General features: G+C 31.7%; 2 protein-coding genes across 8 annotated transcripts in view; one reads left to right on the top strand and one right to left on the bottom strand.

Moving 5' to 3' along the window:
• The window catches only part of LOC114326579 (uncharacterized), a 131,629-nt gene extending 127,228 nt beyond the window's left edge, over positions 1 to 4,401 (top strand). For both annotated transcript variants that reach the window (XM_028274982.2, XM_028274981.2), the window contains exon 7: positions 4,168 to 4,401. In XM_028274982.2, the coding sequence (XP_028130783.2) occupies positions 4,168 to 4,296 (129 nt within the window). In that variant the 3' untranslated portion in view covers positions 4,297 to 4,401. The remainder of the gene's footprint in view (positions 1 to 4,167) is intronic.
• A 6,382-nt stretch (positions 4,402 to 10,783) lies between these two features.
• The window catches only part of LOC114326580 (apoptosis-resistant E3 ubiquitin protein ligase 1), a 293,562-nt gene continuing 285,783 nt past the window's right edge, over positions 10,784 to 18,562 (bottom strand). For all 6 annotated transcript variants that reach the window (XM_028274984.2, XM_028274991.2, XM_050646470.1 and 3 more), the window contains one exon: positions 10,784 to 12,847. In XM_028274984.2, the coding sequence (XP_028130785.1) occupies positions 12,745 to 12,847 (103 nt within the window). In that variant the 3' untranslated portion in view covers positions 10,784 to 12,744. The remainder of the gene's footprint in view (positions 12,848 to 18,562) is intronic.

Raw genomic sequence — 18,562 nt, 5'->3', positions numbered from 1 at the left:
CACCTTTTATGTTGAAAATTCCCGCAAAAAGGGAAATTTCTCTCCGTTTGGCAACACTGACCACCGATTTTGTTATTTAACAATACATTCATACCCCCCCCCCCCATCATATTCTGACCATTTCTATTCTTACCTGAATGGATCAGGGATAGGAAAAAACCGTGAAACATGAAAAAGAAAACAGGCATTATTTATTATTTCATTATTTGTATCATCTATGGATCTATGCAGTGTTAAGGATGAAGGCGAATGATGTAGTACTAGGACTAAAGAACATACATAATCTGTTTATTTTGTTTGCGGTGCTTCAAAATACATATAATCTATTTTGATAACTCAATATTACTTAAATCGGTAAGTACATATAAGTATTATATAAATTTTAGTTACTTATTATGCACAGTTTAGTTTAGCTAAATATTATATAATGATTTATATAAATAACTAAAATTTATAAATATGTACTTACTTTTTAAGTAATATTGTAGAATGTAGGTACTAACTACATTCTCATTTGCAATTAAAATATGTAAATAGATATTTGGTAGAACCAGCAGAACCTAAGATGAGATTAGGTGATGCTGAAAACATACTTCTAAGCAATATAGCACTTGATAGCACTTTCTTAGAATATTCTTAAAAATATAATATTCTTCCCATACAAACATGTGCGGTAGTACGTTCTTAGTATATAAATAGAAGGTTTATAGCACTTCCTTGGAATATTCTAAAAAGTACCTTCTTGGTATAAACTAAAAAGATGTGCGGTAGTATGTTCTAAGTATACACATAGAAGGTTTATAGCACGTCCTTGGAATGTTCTAAAAAGAACATTCTTGGTATATACTGAAAAGAAGTGCGGTAGTACATTCTAAGTATATACATAGAACGTTTAAGTACTGTAATGTAGTATATACTCGGTATCTGCTCTGCACATTCGCAATGGTAATTACGCACATTCTCAGTATATACTTTTTCTGAAAAGTATGTTCTATGAATCTACTAAGAACCTGAAATTGTTATGTGGGTTTATAACGCTCAAAAAATTACGGGATCTGGATTTCAATGCATATTTTTATTATAATTCTAGTATTAAAGTTAAGCGTGAAGTTAGTCATATTGATGACAGTTGAGAGAACATGGGCGACCCATCATTATATAGCCTATGTGAATGTCGTGTAATATTATATCGTGTAATATATAATATTAGGTGTTTCAGGATGGTTCTCAGTTTTGCAGAAAAAAGTTTATCGTGAAGTGCTATTTTCGGTCATACGGAAAAGGTCCAAGCTTAAAATCAACAATGATTTCAGCAGGACAAGGCAATCTGTCACACGATACGGCCAGGAAGTCTCTTCGAATACTGCGCGATAATTTTGGGAGATCGCCACTCACCAGACCTAACGTCACCTTATGCATACATATGGGGAATGCTGAAGAAAGCAGACCTATCTACCGTCTGACATTCCGGAATTGCGGACTAGAATTAAAGATTTTTTTGTGCCAGAGGGCATCTTTAACGTCTGTTTTATCAGGAACGTCGTCGTGAATAATGTTTACAAGGCTATATTTATCATGTATACTAAATATATATAAATAATTATAAACATTTTAATATTCATTTCAGTACTGTTTATTATGCCGCATACTGTAGTTTACTATATACCAAACACTATATTTTGCAAGGGGTTGATCAGAATATGATTAATGATGTGTTGTTTTTCTCTCTAGAATGGATCGAATAAGGTTCCGATCGCACCTTACCTGTCTTGTCTTATCTTCTCCTCTGGTCTCTCTGTCTAGTGCTTGTTATTATCTTCTTTCGGCATGTTTTTTAAGATCGTTATTTCATATCATCTTTTTCTTCCTCTTTTTCGGGGTATTCCTATGGTCGACAAAACAATGACGCATCTTCCATATCTCATCTTTGTGTATACTTGTACTAATAATACTATCTGTGTACAGCGTTCTCCGACGCTTTCCGACTCTTAATCGCCATTCTTCTCTGTTTAGCCATTTCTCTAGTTCTTTTTCAATCCCCCCCCCCTCCAGCTTCTTCTCGGTCTTCCTCTTTTCCATCTCTCTTCATCCATGTCCACGTCAAAATCTGTTAGGGAATCTTGTCATCTGGCATTCTCTGTACATGGCCGTACCCTATTGTTTTGTTTTTATGTCAATTATTGTATTCGTGCAGGGCCGTAACTACGATGTTGGGGGCCCCGGGGCAAACGTGATCTGGGGCCCCCTACCGGGAGGTCTGGAGAATGTACCCCCAGCGGGGGGGGGGGGTTCGGAAAAATGTTTTATATTTAACCCATTGAAAACGCATTTTCCTCCTGTGTGAACACCACACTCTCTTCTTTCTTTTGTTTTCCATATGTCCTGCAATAACTATAAAATTAACAGCGCTAATGATTACATCTTGATCTGTATCTGACATTGCGGATGGATCATCAACGAATGCGTTCATTCGCTACAATGTAAAATGTACATAAATGGTCTTACTTTGTGGCGAACGAATAACCAAGCGAACGTAAATGTAAATGCACCTTACGGTGCATTAAGCAACTGCAGTGTGAGCCGAATGTGAGTGAACACACTCGGTGAAGCTGGTCAGTGTACTGGTGGGACTGATCCTAATCTGCTGATTCTATCTTACCCTTACCTTTCTTTTCAATATGTGGTACCAAGATGTGGTCTGGAGTAAATTGGTTAAGACAAAGTAGCTGGACCTGGGGCTCCTATTCCGGTTGCATTTTAGTTTTTATTTCGCCAAAATAATTAATTACTTCAGTAACAATTTATTTCTTTAGGAAAGGTCTCGGAGGCCCCAGCTTAGCCCGGGCCCCCTCTTCCAATGGCATTCTTGGTTTTGTTACGCCGAAATAACTAATTTCGTAAGTAATAATTTAAATGTTTATGTTAAGGTATCGGGAGGTTAACAGCTTAGCTCAGGCCTCAGGGGCGCCTGTTCTATTCCAATTGCATTTTAGTCGAAAAGACTAATTTCCCCAGTGAACAATTAAAATTTTATGTTGCGTTATTTTTAAAAGGTCTTTTTAAAATTGTGTCATTTGAAAATATTTTGTTTGGACCGGCTTCCAAAATACATATTTTTATTTTCCTCGTTAAAATCTATGTCAATCTCTGTCAATCAATGTAATATCTCGGCCAATCAAAGGAGTCTCCTGCGGGGCCCCCTTGGCCGGGGACCCCGGGGCACTACCCCGGTTGCCCCAATGGTAGTTACGGCCCTGTATTCGTGTATCTCTCATTTGGTATCCGATCTCTTCTTGATTTGCGTGCTGCTCTTTTCCAGAAATCCATTTCTGTTCCTAGTAACATTTTTTCTGTTCTTTGCTTTATTTACCAAACTTCACTGGCATATGTGATTACACTTTTAAGTATGGTATTGAATATGAGCTGTTTGTTCACTTTAGATATTGTTTGGTCGCACAGAATGCCGTTCATCATAGATATGGCTTTTCTACCCTATATATTTTACATACATCCTACTTATTGTGCTGTGTACCGCATTTCCTCTGTAATTTGCACACTGATCCTTGCTGCCCTTTTTGTGGATAGTTGATATGATAGATAATTTCCGTTCTTTTGGTAATTCGCCATTATTTAAGCAGTCTTGAAAGAGTTTTCTTAGCTGTTTCTGAGTTTGTCTGTACCGGCTTTCACTAATGCTGCAGGAATGTCACCAGCACCTGGAAATTTTCCATTTTTTAGGGATTTGGATATTTCTTCCATCTCTGATTTACTTATTTGTAATAGTGATGAATTTATATGTATAGCTGTCGTGTTGTCTTCCATGTTAGTAAAGTGTGGTCCGTTAGTAATTTTTTTAAATATTCTTCGCATTTTCGTTGTTATTGGTGATATAACCGCTTTTTTCTTATCATTTCTCATATTTTGAATTATTCTCCAACTCTCTGTGCTTCTTCTACCTTAGGTGTTTATTTTTTGGCAGTTCTTTTCCCATGATTCTTTTTTTTTAGTTAAATATCATTTTTCTTACTTTGGTTTGTGCTTGTTTCTCTCTGTTGTTTTGTTGTTTTTGTTATACTAAGTTTTAAACTTTTTTCTTCAAGAGTTTGTTTATTTTTTGTTGAATATCACTGTATATTACTGTATATAAAATTTGCATAACTGATTTAGGTAACTGTGGAGTTGTTTGAGGAGAAGAAAAAGAAATGGGTTAAAATTACTAAAGAACTAACTTTATTGTCTTTATCTGCTCTACAAAAAATCATCGAAGTTATGTTACCAGTTTATCACAAATATTGAAAATTTACAAGCATTGCTCAAAAAACTTGTTTTATAAGTTAACACCTATTTACTATTTTTATTGTGTATTTTAATAAATAAAGATATATAGTTTATTTTTTATAATTGGAATATTTATATTTTTTGGTATTTTGATTGATTAGAAATAAGCGAATATTATTTCGTTTAGTCATTCGATTGACATAGTATATAGCTTACGTGTTGAGACTAACTAATAAGTAATACGTGTATAATAAATATTTATATTTTATATTTTTAATGACAAAAATTGATATAATTGTTATTTACGGTAATCATAAAAATTAAATTAACAAATTCAAAGAAATAAGAATGATGCATTGAGTACTTAGCAAGACTGAGTCATATTTTTTTTCAGATGAACAGAAATTTAAAAATATCACAAGGAAAAAATTCCTGTAACTGTCTGTATACCATAAATCACAAAAATTAAAAACCTTATCTTGTAACAGGTATATTTAAAATCCCTAAAAAGGGCTATATCACAACAAAACGTTTTCGGAATCAATAATCCATCATCAGTGTATCACAGGTTTACATGCTTTAAGCCACCAAAATATATGGGTAAAAACCCTTAAGTTGTTTTTGAACAGTTGAGGTTACATTATATTATTTGATTTTAAAGGATGTTAAAAATATTTCTAGATTAACCCCTGGCATCACATGACATCAACCATATTGGTTGGAAATTTGTAGGTAGGACCTTACATGGCAGAGTTTAGGTGACAACTCTGCCACCTAAACTCTGAGTTGTCACTCTTGAGTTGTCACTCATGTAAACCTGTGATAACACCGATGATGGAATATTGATTCCGAAAACGTTTTCTTGTGATATAGCCCTTTTTAGGGAATTTAATATACCTCTTACAAGATAAGGTTTTACGTACGCGTACCGTTTCGCGTACGAAAATGGCGATCATTGAATTGTGAAAATTATCTGAAAGCGACATCCAGTGAAAGAAAAACTCATTTTTCTTAAGATCATGCAAATTGCAATAGATAAACAGTTGCGCAATTTCAAAATGGCTACCATTGACCTGTGACAATTATTTGAAACAACTTCTAGAAACACCTTTTTTTATTAAGATCGTACTAAAGATTGAAACAAGAGCCTTAGTATACGTCAAAAATTAAACACACATACACATATCTTTAACAGTTATCAGAAAAAACCAAATGACTTCTATTAGAACATTGTGCTGAAGCTATTTTCTTGTGGCATCTTAATGCAATTTACTATTTTAGTTGGAAATATACCACAATTTTACTTTGAAATTGTTTATTTGACATTTCGATTTCCATTTTGGAAAGTTTGGAAAAGTATGAAGTATAAAGTTTCCTAAAATTGTTGCAAATAACTTTTTTGATATCTTCTATAATAATGGATATATCGTACTACTGATTTTTGATTGTTTAGAAATATCTATCATACTTACGGTATTAAGTTAATCTCAATTTAATATCATAACAGAATATTTTTCACACGGTGAGAAAGTTTAGAAAAAGTGGTTCCAGCCAAAACGAATATTGTTAAGCAGCAGTTGACCGCTCGAGGTATGACCGTATGACTGTTATTTTTAAGAAAACCTTTTCACGAATTGTGTAATCCACACAAAGTTTTCCATCCTGTACTTTTTTACGTGTAGCGATTTTCTATTTTGAAGCCAGATAATTTTCCAGACCATTCTGTAAGAACTTTTTAAATCTTATATTTTAAAAGGTAATGATGACAGTCAATCACTGCTTAAATTTGTTTCATAACTTTACTTGTTTATTTGCTTTCAGTTGTTCACTCCGTAAGTTTTCTAAAATAAATGAGATTAGTAACGTTACCGATATATCAGCATACGCCTAAAGATTTTATTATATATTTGAGTTGATAGCTTTTCAAATATCCATAATAAAATATACAAGCCAGATAATTTTATCAACTGCTGCTCAAAATATTCATTAGGTCTGTATACAGTATAGTGCAAATGTCTGGAATAAATTCGATATTTCGTAAACCGGCGATTTTAAGGAAAAATCCCGAAACAGGTCGATTTTTATTTTAAATTACGATATTTTTTTCATAATCGATGATTTTTTTAAACGAGACTAGGGTCGTGTGATAGCTCATTTGAGAGGGTATTTAATTCTGTATTCAGTAATATAAATATTAACATAATTGTTTGTACACAATGTCAAAAAAAAATTAAATTAAACTAATTGACAAAAAAGAAGAATTCATGTAATTTATTTAATTCAAAATACATTTTACTATTGTCAGAAAGCAGAAAAAATGTGTAATTGACAAATAAGCATTGTTTTTCGCTTAAATTCAATGTTCAAACCAGCTCCCGCCAACCACCTGCCTCTTGGAAGTTTGAACATTTATAATGTAAGCGAAAAGCAATGCTTATCTGTCAAAGAAACATTTTTTTCTTTTTTCTGACAGCAGTAAAATGGATTTTGAATTAAATAAATTACATTCTTCTTTTTTTGTCAACTAATTTAATTTAAAAACATTTTTTTTGGACAATGTAAAAACAAAAATGTTAATATTTATACTACTGAATATAGAATTAAATACCCTTTCAAATAAGCTATCAGACGACCCCTAGTCTCACTTAAAAAATCATCGATTACGTGTCATCAAGTACTTATGGATGACGTCACACGTATGAAGTACATATATGCCAAAATATCGTAATTTAAAAATAAAAATCGACCTGTTTCGGGATTTTTCCTTAAAGTCGCCGGTTTACGAAATATCGTATTTATTCCAGACATTTGCACCGTACTGTATGTCCTAAGCTTACAGATTGTCTGTTAATTTTTTATTTAACAATGAATACATAGTTTAAAGGCAGGAATACAAACGAAACATAAACATAAAACCAAATTTAATGGTAAATACCTACGTAATACTTGTTAAAATATAAATGTATAATTTATTTTCTACAATCACTTTATAAATAAGCCTTTTTGAATAATAAATGACAATGAAAAGTTAAAGTTTATCAAGGGCTACCACTTAATCGTTTTAGGGCCTCATTTGCATTGGCATATTTAGAAAATTGCACAATAATTTGTTGCCGTAAAAATAAAAGGCATATAAGAAACAATAAAAAAATTTATGTGGTATAATGCAAAAAAAGTAAAGTTAATAACTATTTCTCTGGTCAATTTATTCGATGTTAAAAATATTATTGTCTACAAATAATGATATTACCGTCAGTTCAAAAAGTCGACTGAATTAGAAAAACAAGGGATTGAAGAAAAGGCGTACAAGTAAAAATATTCTTAGATAGCTTAATTTGTAAATCTTTGTGAAGTCCTCGACAAAATTTACTTATTAAAAAAGGTAAATTAATACAGAATATTGTAAATTATGGGTTTTAACACAGATGTCTATAATGTTTTCATTATTGGAATTGACGGTGTTTGCTTCAACACTTAAAAAATTTATTAAGTAATTGTAGAAAAAATATACAATTACAAGCAAAATTACAAACAAAAGTCATTAGTTAGTTGAGTAGTAATGTGTTCTTACTTTTGACCAATAATATATCACTTTCGGCTTATAAACAGAAACAACAATACTTTTATATTAAAACCAATTTTTATCCTTTAATTTTTTTTAATATAATACTTTACTAATAGTCCAAGAGGCAGCGCTGAAAAATCTCTTTGAATTTACTAAAGCTAGATTTTTCACAGTTGATTACTGTGATTGTGTAGAGAAACATACTGCGGTCGGTCAAGCGAAACGTAGAACAGGGGTTACTGAGAGGGTTTATTTATTATCAAAGTTGCTTTCCTACGAAGGTAATTAAATACATTTACTAAGGCTGAAAATCAGTACACACATTCTAAATTAAATATAAATAAAAGTTATTATAGTCGGTCAGCTGTATGACGGGACACAGCCGGTCGGTCGGCCCCAGTGAATGTACAGGGTTATTCACTATATTTTGACCCCCTTGTAAACGGCTTTATTTACAGAATTAGAAAAAAAAATGTAAAATACAAAAGTTATTCGATTTTTTGACATATATATATCGTACTAGTGACGTCATCAATTTGGGCGTGATGATCGACTATTTTTTTTAAATGGGAATAGGGGTCGAGTGCTAGCTCATTTGAAAGGTAATGTTCCCTATTCAGTAATATAAACATTAACATGGTTAATTATATAGGGTGTCCAAAAAATTTTTTTTACTTAAATTAATTGTTTAATTATTAATTCAAAAAAAAATTTGGACACCCTGTATAAATAATGATCTTAATGTTTATAGTACTGTATAGAGAATTGAATAACCTTTTAAATGAGCTAGCACACGACCCCTATTCTCATTTAAAAAAATAGTCGATTACGTCATCACGCCCAGATGGATGACGTCACTAGTACGATATATTATGTCAAAAACTCATAATTAAAAAATCGAATAACTTCTGTATTTTACATTTTTTTCTAATTCTGTAAATAAAGCAGTTTACAAGGGGGTCAAAATATAGTGAATAACCCTGTACATTCATTGGGGCCGACCGACCGGCTCTGTCCCGTTATACAGCTGACCGACTATAATAACTTTTATCTATATCCAATTTAGAATGTGTGTACTGGTTTTCAGCCTTAGTAAGTGGATTTAATTACCTTCGTAGGAAAGCAACTTTGATACCCTCTCAGTAACCCCTGTTCTACGTTTCGCTTGACCGGCCGCAGTATGTTTCTCTACACAATCACAGTAATCAACTGTGAAAAATTTAGCTTTAGTAAATTCAAAGAGATTTTTCAGCGCTGCCTCTTCGTCTACAACCATAGATGGACACTGTCAAATGATTTGACAATGATTTAAAAACCTTATTTATAATAAACAGGCAGTGATGTTACTACAACAGAATAGGCAACATTGCTAAATGTGCGTGTATAAATAAATTAGGTCAAGCTTTCTATGGAAAAAAAGATAAATTTGATACTCAAAAGGCAATAATTTACATTAAATAACAGTGAAAAATACCGAGTCAATTCATCTTTCATTGAATAATTCTACTTGTATATCAATGTCGTTGTGTTAGTAGTCTTAAGATTTCTGTATGTATTTCATCCGGTCCTATGACTTTATTATTTTTTACACGTTTTAGCGCTTTTTCAATTTTCATTATTTCATCATTTCAGTTCAATGCAGGTCCATTCCTACCTCTTGGTTCTATTGTCTACATCCTTTCATCGTCTTCAAATAGCTCTTTTTTATATTCTTCCCATCTATTTATTTAGCTGCACTTTCAATTATTATTTTAATGTTGTTCTGAAGCTATTTCCTTGTGGCATTTTTATAATCAACTATTTTCAATGGGAAATAAGCCACAATGTTACCAAAAAAAAAATGATTTTATTAACGTCTCGACGCCCAAGTCGGGTGTCGTTGTCAAAATACAAAATAATACTGATTATTAAAAATTATTAAATATATTTCTTAAGTTAGTAGGATAAAGTAATTATAAATATTCTAAATTAAAAAATTTATAATATATAATTCTAATATTAACAATTAAATATATATTTAAAATTAAAAACAAATATAAGTAAATAAATATTAATAAATAAATAATTTCAATTTATTTATTATTAAAAGAATTAATTTTTATATAAAATAAAAAAATCATTTTTTGGTAATATTGAGGCTTATTTCCCATTGAAAATAATTAATTATTATTTTGTTGCTCTTGTCCAATATGTGTCCAATACCTCTTTTTTATATGTCGGCTATTTCTTTTAATTTTCCTGTATATTTAAATCTGTTATGTTGATTTTCTAATTCTGCACATTTTTCTGATTTCATCATTCTCTCGCTTCTTTGATTTGTTGTTTACTTATTTTATTTACGTTTTTTGTTGTTCGTTTTTATTCTTGTATTTTCTCCTCAACGATATTAATGACTTTCATACAAAATTTAATACATTACAATTTGAAAATTTAATGTTATATTAATATAATATGTCCTCCCAAAACAATTTTTGCCTATTTATAATAAATAAGGTTCACACTAGAAAAAATAAAGTTAGACGTTCCTTTATGTAATTATTATTTTAAAATGAAAGTTTACAAAGCGGTATTACTTTACTCAATAATATATATATTTTTTATAATTTCCTTCTTTTTTTTATCTTCCCTATCAAAGATTATCATTTCGAGGATCTTTGTTCTTCGTTTCTCATTCAAAAATTTAACAGTTGAAGTAATTGATCACGAAACAATCATATTAAAGTTCCTTCCCCTTCTTTCAGTGCGTCATAGTTTGTCGAATTCTCTCTATCGTGACTATTATACATAGAATTCAAAAAATTATGTATTCGTTGACGGATAGTTGCATACTTTCACAATGTCAAGGGGTAAAATTGCAATTGTCATTCTAGGTTAGTATATTTCGATATTTTATCATTGACGCACTAAAAGAAGGGGAAAAATTTTAAAATAGTTTTAAAGCTTTGTTTAGTTAAAATTTTTAATTATTTATAGACTTTTTTTTTAAATTCGCGCAATATGTTGTACTAAATATTACAGAATACAATAATATTACAGAAGGCATTTTCTAATTATAATTTTTACTAGGCTGTCCACTTCAGTTAGCACTGGTATTAAATCCTAACTAATGTGTTGAACCTTGTTTAAAAGATATATATTATAATAAATAATCAAGTCTAATATGTAATTGTACGTACGATAGCACATTCGTAGGAAATAAAAATATAACTAAAAAATATTACAGTCTGTTACAGCTGGAATGTAAATATATAATAAGAAAGAACGTACACTAAAAATATGTATATAAAAAATATGCAATAGTAACTAGTAATGGACACAATCCAATACGTTCAAGAATCGAGAACTCAGTGATCGAAAACTTCTAGGAATCGAGAACATTTTCGAGAACCGAACACCGAGAATCGTATTTTAAAGTTTACTTTAATAAATACTGTTTTAAATTCATAAATTCCTGATTTGTTTAATATTTATATTCGTTAATGGTTCTTACACTCACTGAAATATGTTTACATAAATGTGATAAGCTGAATTGGTAGTTTTGATGATCTTAGAATAAGCACCTTTTCATTGCTGAATGGGATTATTTGACTTCTAAAATATTTGTAACACCACTAATTGTTAATGGTGTTACACAATTGGCGCCCAACGTGGCACCAATAATTTACGCCTATTGATTACCACAATGTAACAGTGGTGAATTGCCAGAATACTAGCTAGAATCAATATTTAACATTATGTATTTTCAAAATAAGGAACGCCAAAGAATATAATCACAACGGACAAAATTAAATGAGCCACACACTCAAATTCTTCATGAAATTATGAACATGTTCGTTTTTATGAATGTGTTCTGGAATCCATACACAAACATGAAGAACTGATCGACACCGTTAAAATTAGAAAGGTCCAATACTTCGGTCATATGAGAGGGCCTAAATGTCAGTTATTGCGGTTAGTCATTCATATAAAATAAAAGGAAAACGCTTGTTCGGACGAGAACAACTGTCCTTCCTGCATAACATTAGACATTGGACAGGTTGAACAGTTGAATAATCGTTTCATGTAGCTACCCACCACGAAGCAAACCAGCAACTTTTTAACACAATGATAGCAGATTTATTCCCATAAAGTTAGTTAGCTGATTCCTTCCTTTACCTTTTAAAATTCTTGAGATTCGTTTCTTTCATATTGCAGATTACTGTATATACAAAATGATGCTTATGTACGTTCTTTTTTATGCCGGTAACTATTAAATGCAAGTTTACAAATGCATTTGTGCTATCGTGACGTAATTACTAATAAATTTACATTAAGTAATGAGGAGCAAATAATACTTGTTCGTATAATACAAAATTAAATATAAGTTTGACAACTAGACTCTAAAAGTATTTTTGATTTTAGTGATTTTACAGGTCTACGGAGATACTCCACTTTGTGGTATATAAGGTGCAAATTATATAAGAATTATTGGATTATTTTAACAATTTAATGAGATTCTGTTTTTGCCTGTTTGTAATTGCCCGTTAAAAATTTGAATCACAATGGTTTATCCTAATTTACCCCAAAAAAGGGTAGGAACTTTAAAGTGACTACACTTTTCATATATTCTTTAAATTTCACTCATTTTATTTGTTCAAGAGATCAGATAGAGATCAAAATGAGAAACATTTTCCAGCGAGAAAAGATATTCTTGAATTGACGTACTGGACATAAACGGGCATATTGTACAGAACATATTCAATTACCAATATTTATTTCATTTTAATCCAAATAATTCTTATATAAACACACTAAAAACCTCTAATTTTGAATTTATTAACTGTAAGTGTGTTAAACTTCTACTTTTGTGATACTAATATTAAATAAATACTATAAAAAGCGTAAATAAATCACAGTTGGAGTCAAACCATTCCAAACCCTTCGGTACCTTCACTTATTGCTAGAAGAAGAGATTTTTCGAAATGTTCGTAAGAGTCGTAATCAGGTAGACAGAGTTGATTGAAACTAAAACAGGAAAAAAACGTGTAATTTAATGAAATTATCCGTAGAATCATCTTGGTGTCACTAAAATGAAATCTATTTATGTATGTGACTAAACGACCCCGCAACACTCCCTATGGAAAAGTGGTCCCGGTCAAATTTAACGAAACTTTGGTCAATGATAGTTTTCAGTAAGTATATTAAAAAATTCCATGACACCTAGTTCTGAAAAACTATTATTCTGGAGCTACAGCCTTCTGAAGTTCTTGAATGCAGGTACTCGGTTTACATTAAGTGCACTAATTCACGCTCAAGCAAATGAAATGATCTTTTATTGAAAGAAGAGAGACTCATTTTCTTCATGCATATTTGCGTGTTGCCTATGAATTCGTGGTCAAAAATGGATGCATCGTATTTTAGTCTTCAGAAGACCTCCGAAAATTCCTTAGAAAACTGTGCTGTTTTGCAAAACTGTGCAGAAGTGCAATAGAAAATGTGCTGCTGGAGTGACATAAGAATTATCATTTTTTCATGAATGCTTCTGAATTCACGAATCCAAATAAATGAAAATAAAACAAAATACATGAGTGTAAGTAAAAAAAGAAGACGCAACTGTCAGAAATGACAATAGACGCAGACAGCTTCGAAGAGGTTGAAACATTCAAATATTTGGGAGTATTAGCCAACAGAAGAAATGAAAGTGTAGATATGAAAAGAAGAATTCAAGTAGGAAACAAAGCATTCTACAGAAATAAAAAAATTTTCAAAGATAAGAAGATAAGCCGAGATACAAAAATGAAAATCTACAAAACGACCATAAGACCAATAGTGCTATATGCTTTGGAGACATTCACATTAACAGCAAGAGAAGAAGAGCAGCTGAAAGTTTTGAGAGAAAAATTCTGGGACCAAAGAGGGAAAACGAAGAGGATGCAAGGCAATGGATGAACCACGAAATACAAGAATGGGTCATGAAAACATAGTTAGAGCAATAAAAGCACAGAGAATTAGATGGTATGGACACATAATGAGAAGAGAGAAGAACAATCCGTTAAGAGTTATAACCGAATGGATACCACCAAGTACAAGAACCAGAGGCAGGCCTAAACTCAGAGGGAGACAACAAGTGGAAGAAGACTTAAGAAGTATGGAAATTAGAAATATAGGAAGGAAAATTAGAGAGAGAGAGAGAGGAAGGAGAAAGGTAGTGGAAACAGCCAAATCACACCAGCAACTGTAAAACCAAACTCAGAATGGGATGATCCCCCCACAAAAAGGATCTTCAAGTGAAAACAGCTTCAGCTTCCTCGGGAGCGTATAGCTTGTATATGTATATATTCATGAATGTTTCACACTTATCCAATACCAGCATAGTTGCAATTCCACCTTATCTTTAGAAAACTACTGAACAGTGGCTGATGTAGGGGGGGAATAGGGAAATTCCCCCGTAACATGGTCCAGAACAAAAGAAAAAATTGTTGAAACAAAAAATATATTAGCTGACATGAAACTTACTACAGATAGACAAATTCAACCCAATTAACTCGACAGTTGGGAAAATTTAGAAAACTTATTGCACATGTTATTATTTTTGTCTTTTATGTAGTTTGGGTTTATCTTTTTTATATGTCTTTTGGTTGGTGCATTGGAAGTCCTCCCTTCCAAGGAAAATGTCTAGATCCGCCACTGCTAATGAAGCACGTTTAGAAAACTGAAGAACACCATAACAAGTGCTGATAGAGCCGCTCAAAATACTTCTCACGTTTTCATGTATGCATCGATGTAGCCGCAGGATGCGGTGGTTAGGCCACTTAGAGAAGTGGCCTATGAACTAGATGAAGCCGTCCAATCACATTTATAACTAAAGACCGGATGGAGTAAGGAAAATAGTCAGACCCAGAGCATGATTTTAGGACCAGGTGGAAGATGAGTTAATGGTGAAGAGTACGAAATTGGAAAATCAAGGATAGGAAGGAATGGAACCTGATTCTAGAGCAGGCCGAGGTCCTCCAGGAGTTCTAGAGCAAATGATGATGATGAACTTTTTATTGAAATTTTTGATGAAAATATTGTGGAGAATAATGATGGGAATACTTTTACAACCATAATATTCATATTTATAATCATAATAGACTTTACTCGCTGTATTTTTTTAAGCAAACAAAAATGAAATATGCTTTGTCACTTTGTCTCTTTATTTAAATAATTAGGTAGGTATAATACTCATACTCATCTTATACTCACAGTGAGTAACTCACTTGCAATAGGCAAAGACTACGTTACATCTTCAAGAGCTACTAGTGAAGTATATATGTTATGCATCAACCAAAAGACATATAAAAAGATAAACCCAAACTACATAAAAGACATAGATAATAGCTTATTATGCAATAACATCCCTTAATTTTCCTGACTGAAATGTGATTGAAGACGATAATTGCAAACATTGCGGAAAGCAGGGTGATCTTGATCATATCTTTTTTGAATGTACTAAGTTTCAACAGCATTCGGACTTTTTGGAGGGTTTTCTGAAGACTAAAATACGGTGCATCCATTTTGACCACGAATTCATATGTAACACGCAAATATGCATGAAAAAATGAGTCTCTCTTCTTTCAGATTAGATAATTTCATTCGCTTGAGCGTGAATTAGAGCACTTACGTAAACCGAGTACCTGAATTCAAGAACTTCAGAAGGCTGTAGCTCTAGAATAATAGTTTTTCAGACCTAGGTGCCATGGACTTTTTTAATCTACTCACTGAGAACTATCATTGACCGAAGTTTCGTTAAATTTGAAGGACCACTTCGCCATAAGGAGTGTCCATATAGGTCATAAGGTCCTTTATAAACTAACATATTTACGAACTATACTGCCGGTTAAGGTCCAGGGCTAAGTAGTAAAACAATAGTTTTTTGCAAAAATTATTGTTTATTCATAAAAATAATGTTTAGCAGAGATACAATCAATCCAACCCTTTTCTAATTTTCGATGTTACCCTTGTAAAACGATTTCTCTTTGCCTTCAAAATAGGCTTCAGTTTTGGCGATTACTTCATCATCGGAGCGATATCTCATGCCAAGGAGCATCTTTTTAAAAAAGTGGTAATCGCTGGGGGCCAGATCTGGACTATATACGGTGGGTATGGAAGCAATTTAAAGCTCAATTCGTGTATTTTTGTCATCTTGTTCATCGACTTGTGACACGATGCACTGTCTTGGTGAAACAAAAATTTTTCTTCAACAAATGAGGCCAATAAACCAATATAGTAGTCGCCATTGATTGTTTCCCATGTTTAAGGCTATCGGTACATAATTCGCAAATATTTTACGGCTATCCGTACTTTTACTGTCTTTACACGGTAAATTACGTGTAGTAAAATTCACACTGGTATGGATATGTAAACATTACTAGAATGTCATTCTACTTGAAAATGTCATCATTAACTTAAAGAGATGGCTTTTGAATGTTCTTGGATAACTGTTATTATTTGTATAATTGCAAATTATTAATTCAGTTAAGAAATGTGATTATTTCATTCATAGGAGATTCTGACCAATAGAAAGCTATATAAATCTAAATTAAATCGATAATTTTTGATAATTTCCCGTCGTCATGTATATTACGTCAGATGCCCTTCGTTGCTACGAAAAAATACATTCAGTGACATTAATGACAATTAATGTTTTAAAAATTATAAAAGTGATTACTTTCAACCGTGAAATATTTATAACAACTGTGTGTTTAATTGTACTAATTTGTACTTACATAAATAAATTACAATAAAATTTTGGTTTTGAACAGTTTTATTCATGAAATAATCGCAACAAATTGCACTCGATCTCTAAAATTAATATAAAATTTTTGCCTTCGTGACACTTTGACATAATTTCACTCGCCTTCGGCTCGTGAAATTAAAACTGTAAAAGTGTCACTCGGGAAAAATTCAATAATTTTAGAGCTCTTGTGCAATTACTACTGATAATTTTTTCAATAACTATGTATTCAGTGATTGTAATAATTTAGATGTACAACAAAAACTAATACCCAATCGAGAAAAGAGGAATAGTGTTAAAGTGATTTCTTAATAATATATTGTTACTATGGAACGCTTACAATTTTGAACATTTTTAACAACAAAATACTTGGATCACAGAATATATTATCCTGGTGTATTCTCTGCTTGGATCTTCCACAAATAATACACAATAAATAACTTTTTATTAAGTTCACGTCTTAAATCAATTATTTATCAAATACACTATATATCAATATTATTTAATCAACAACTCAAAATATTCCCGATACCATGTCAAATATTTAAAATTGTCACTGATTGTCAATGTCTGACTGATAATATTCTATTCGACTAAGTGCGCTGTAAGACGAAGATAGATTTGGAAAATATTATCACGGACATTGTGTTCATTTTTTTCGAATCCTGAAAAAACTAATAAATATTTTTGAAAAATTTAAACGCAGAATGAGAGACTAAATTATTACCGAGGGCCGAAAGTCCCTTAGAATAAAGAAAAAGTTTATTTTGAATGAGATATTTGAAATTAAAAATCACACTAAATTTTCTCTTAGTTTTCACCCCTGTAACTTATTAAAATAAACATTATAGAAGTTCTGAGGGACTTTCAGCCCTCGCTAATAACATAATCTTTCATTCTGGGTTTAAATTTTTCAAAAATATTTATTAGTTTTCTCAGGATTCGAAAAAAATGAATCCCCATTTGAATAGCATTGCAGCCGAAAATACGTACCCATCCTCTTAAATAGTCAATGAAAATAAAAAGACTAAGTTTTCAATCTAATAGCACATACAATAATATTAAAAATATTACTCTACGGGCCGGTTGTTCGAACGCTAATCAACAATGATCACTATCAAATATTTAACTACTGTCACCAACTGTCGATGTCAACTTTTATTGGGTTGCTGAAAACATAATTTATTATAATTATGAGATTAGTTAATCAATTAACATAACAATTATTAACATAATTGATTAAGTAATTTCATAATTGTAATCAATAATTATGATTTCAGCAACCCAATCAAAGTTGACATTGACAGTTGGTGACAGTAATTAAATATTTGATAATGATCATTGTTGATTAGCGTTCGAACAACCGGCCCTACATCCCACCAGATTGAAAACAATGGGAACCTTCTCTGGTTACACCTCCGAGGCTTCTAAAATTTGCAAGCCATAACAGATGCTGACACTAAAGAAGATGAGAGAATTTTACAATTTATTTATAATTCACGTCCCATCTGCTCAGCGCGGTAAGGTTTCAACGAGAATGGTTGGTTCCACATCCACCGTATAGTCCAGATCTGGCTCCCAGCGATTACCACCTTTTTCCGATCTTAAAAAGATGCTCCGTGGCAAGAGATATCGCTCCGATGAGAAATTAACCGCAAAAACTGAAGTCTATTTTGAATATAAAGATCAATCGTTTTCCAAGGACGGCATCAAAAAATTAAAAAACGTTGGAATGATTGTAAAAGAGATTATTTTGATGAATAAAGAATAAAAAAATACTAGATTTGTTGTAAAAGGTGTATTTTAAAATACCCTAAATAAGGGTCACAAGACAAAACGTTTTCGGATTAAAAAATCCATCATCAAGCAAGGAATTATATTAGAACACTGATGATGAATTTCTTAATCCGAAAACGTTTTGTCTTGTGACCCTTATTTAGGGTATTTTAAAATATACCTTTTAC

The sequence above is a fragment of the Diabrotica virgifera genome, chromosome 3 (genome assembly GCF_917563875.1).
Source record: "Diabrotica virgifera virgifera chromosome 3, PGI_DIABVI_V3a".
Classification (NCBI taxonomy): domain Eukaryota; kingdom Metazoa; phylum Arthropoda; class Insecta; order Coleoptera; family Chrysomelidae; genus Diabrotica; species Diabrotica virgifera.
This window is presented reverse-complemented; position numbering and strand designations above follow the sequence as displayed.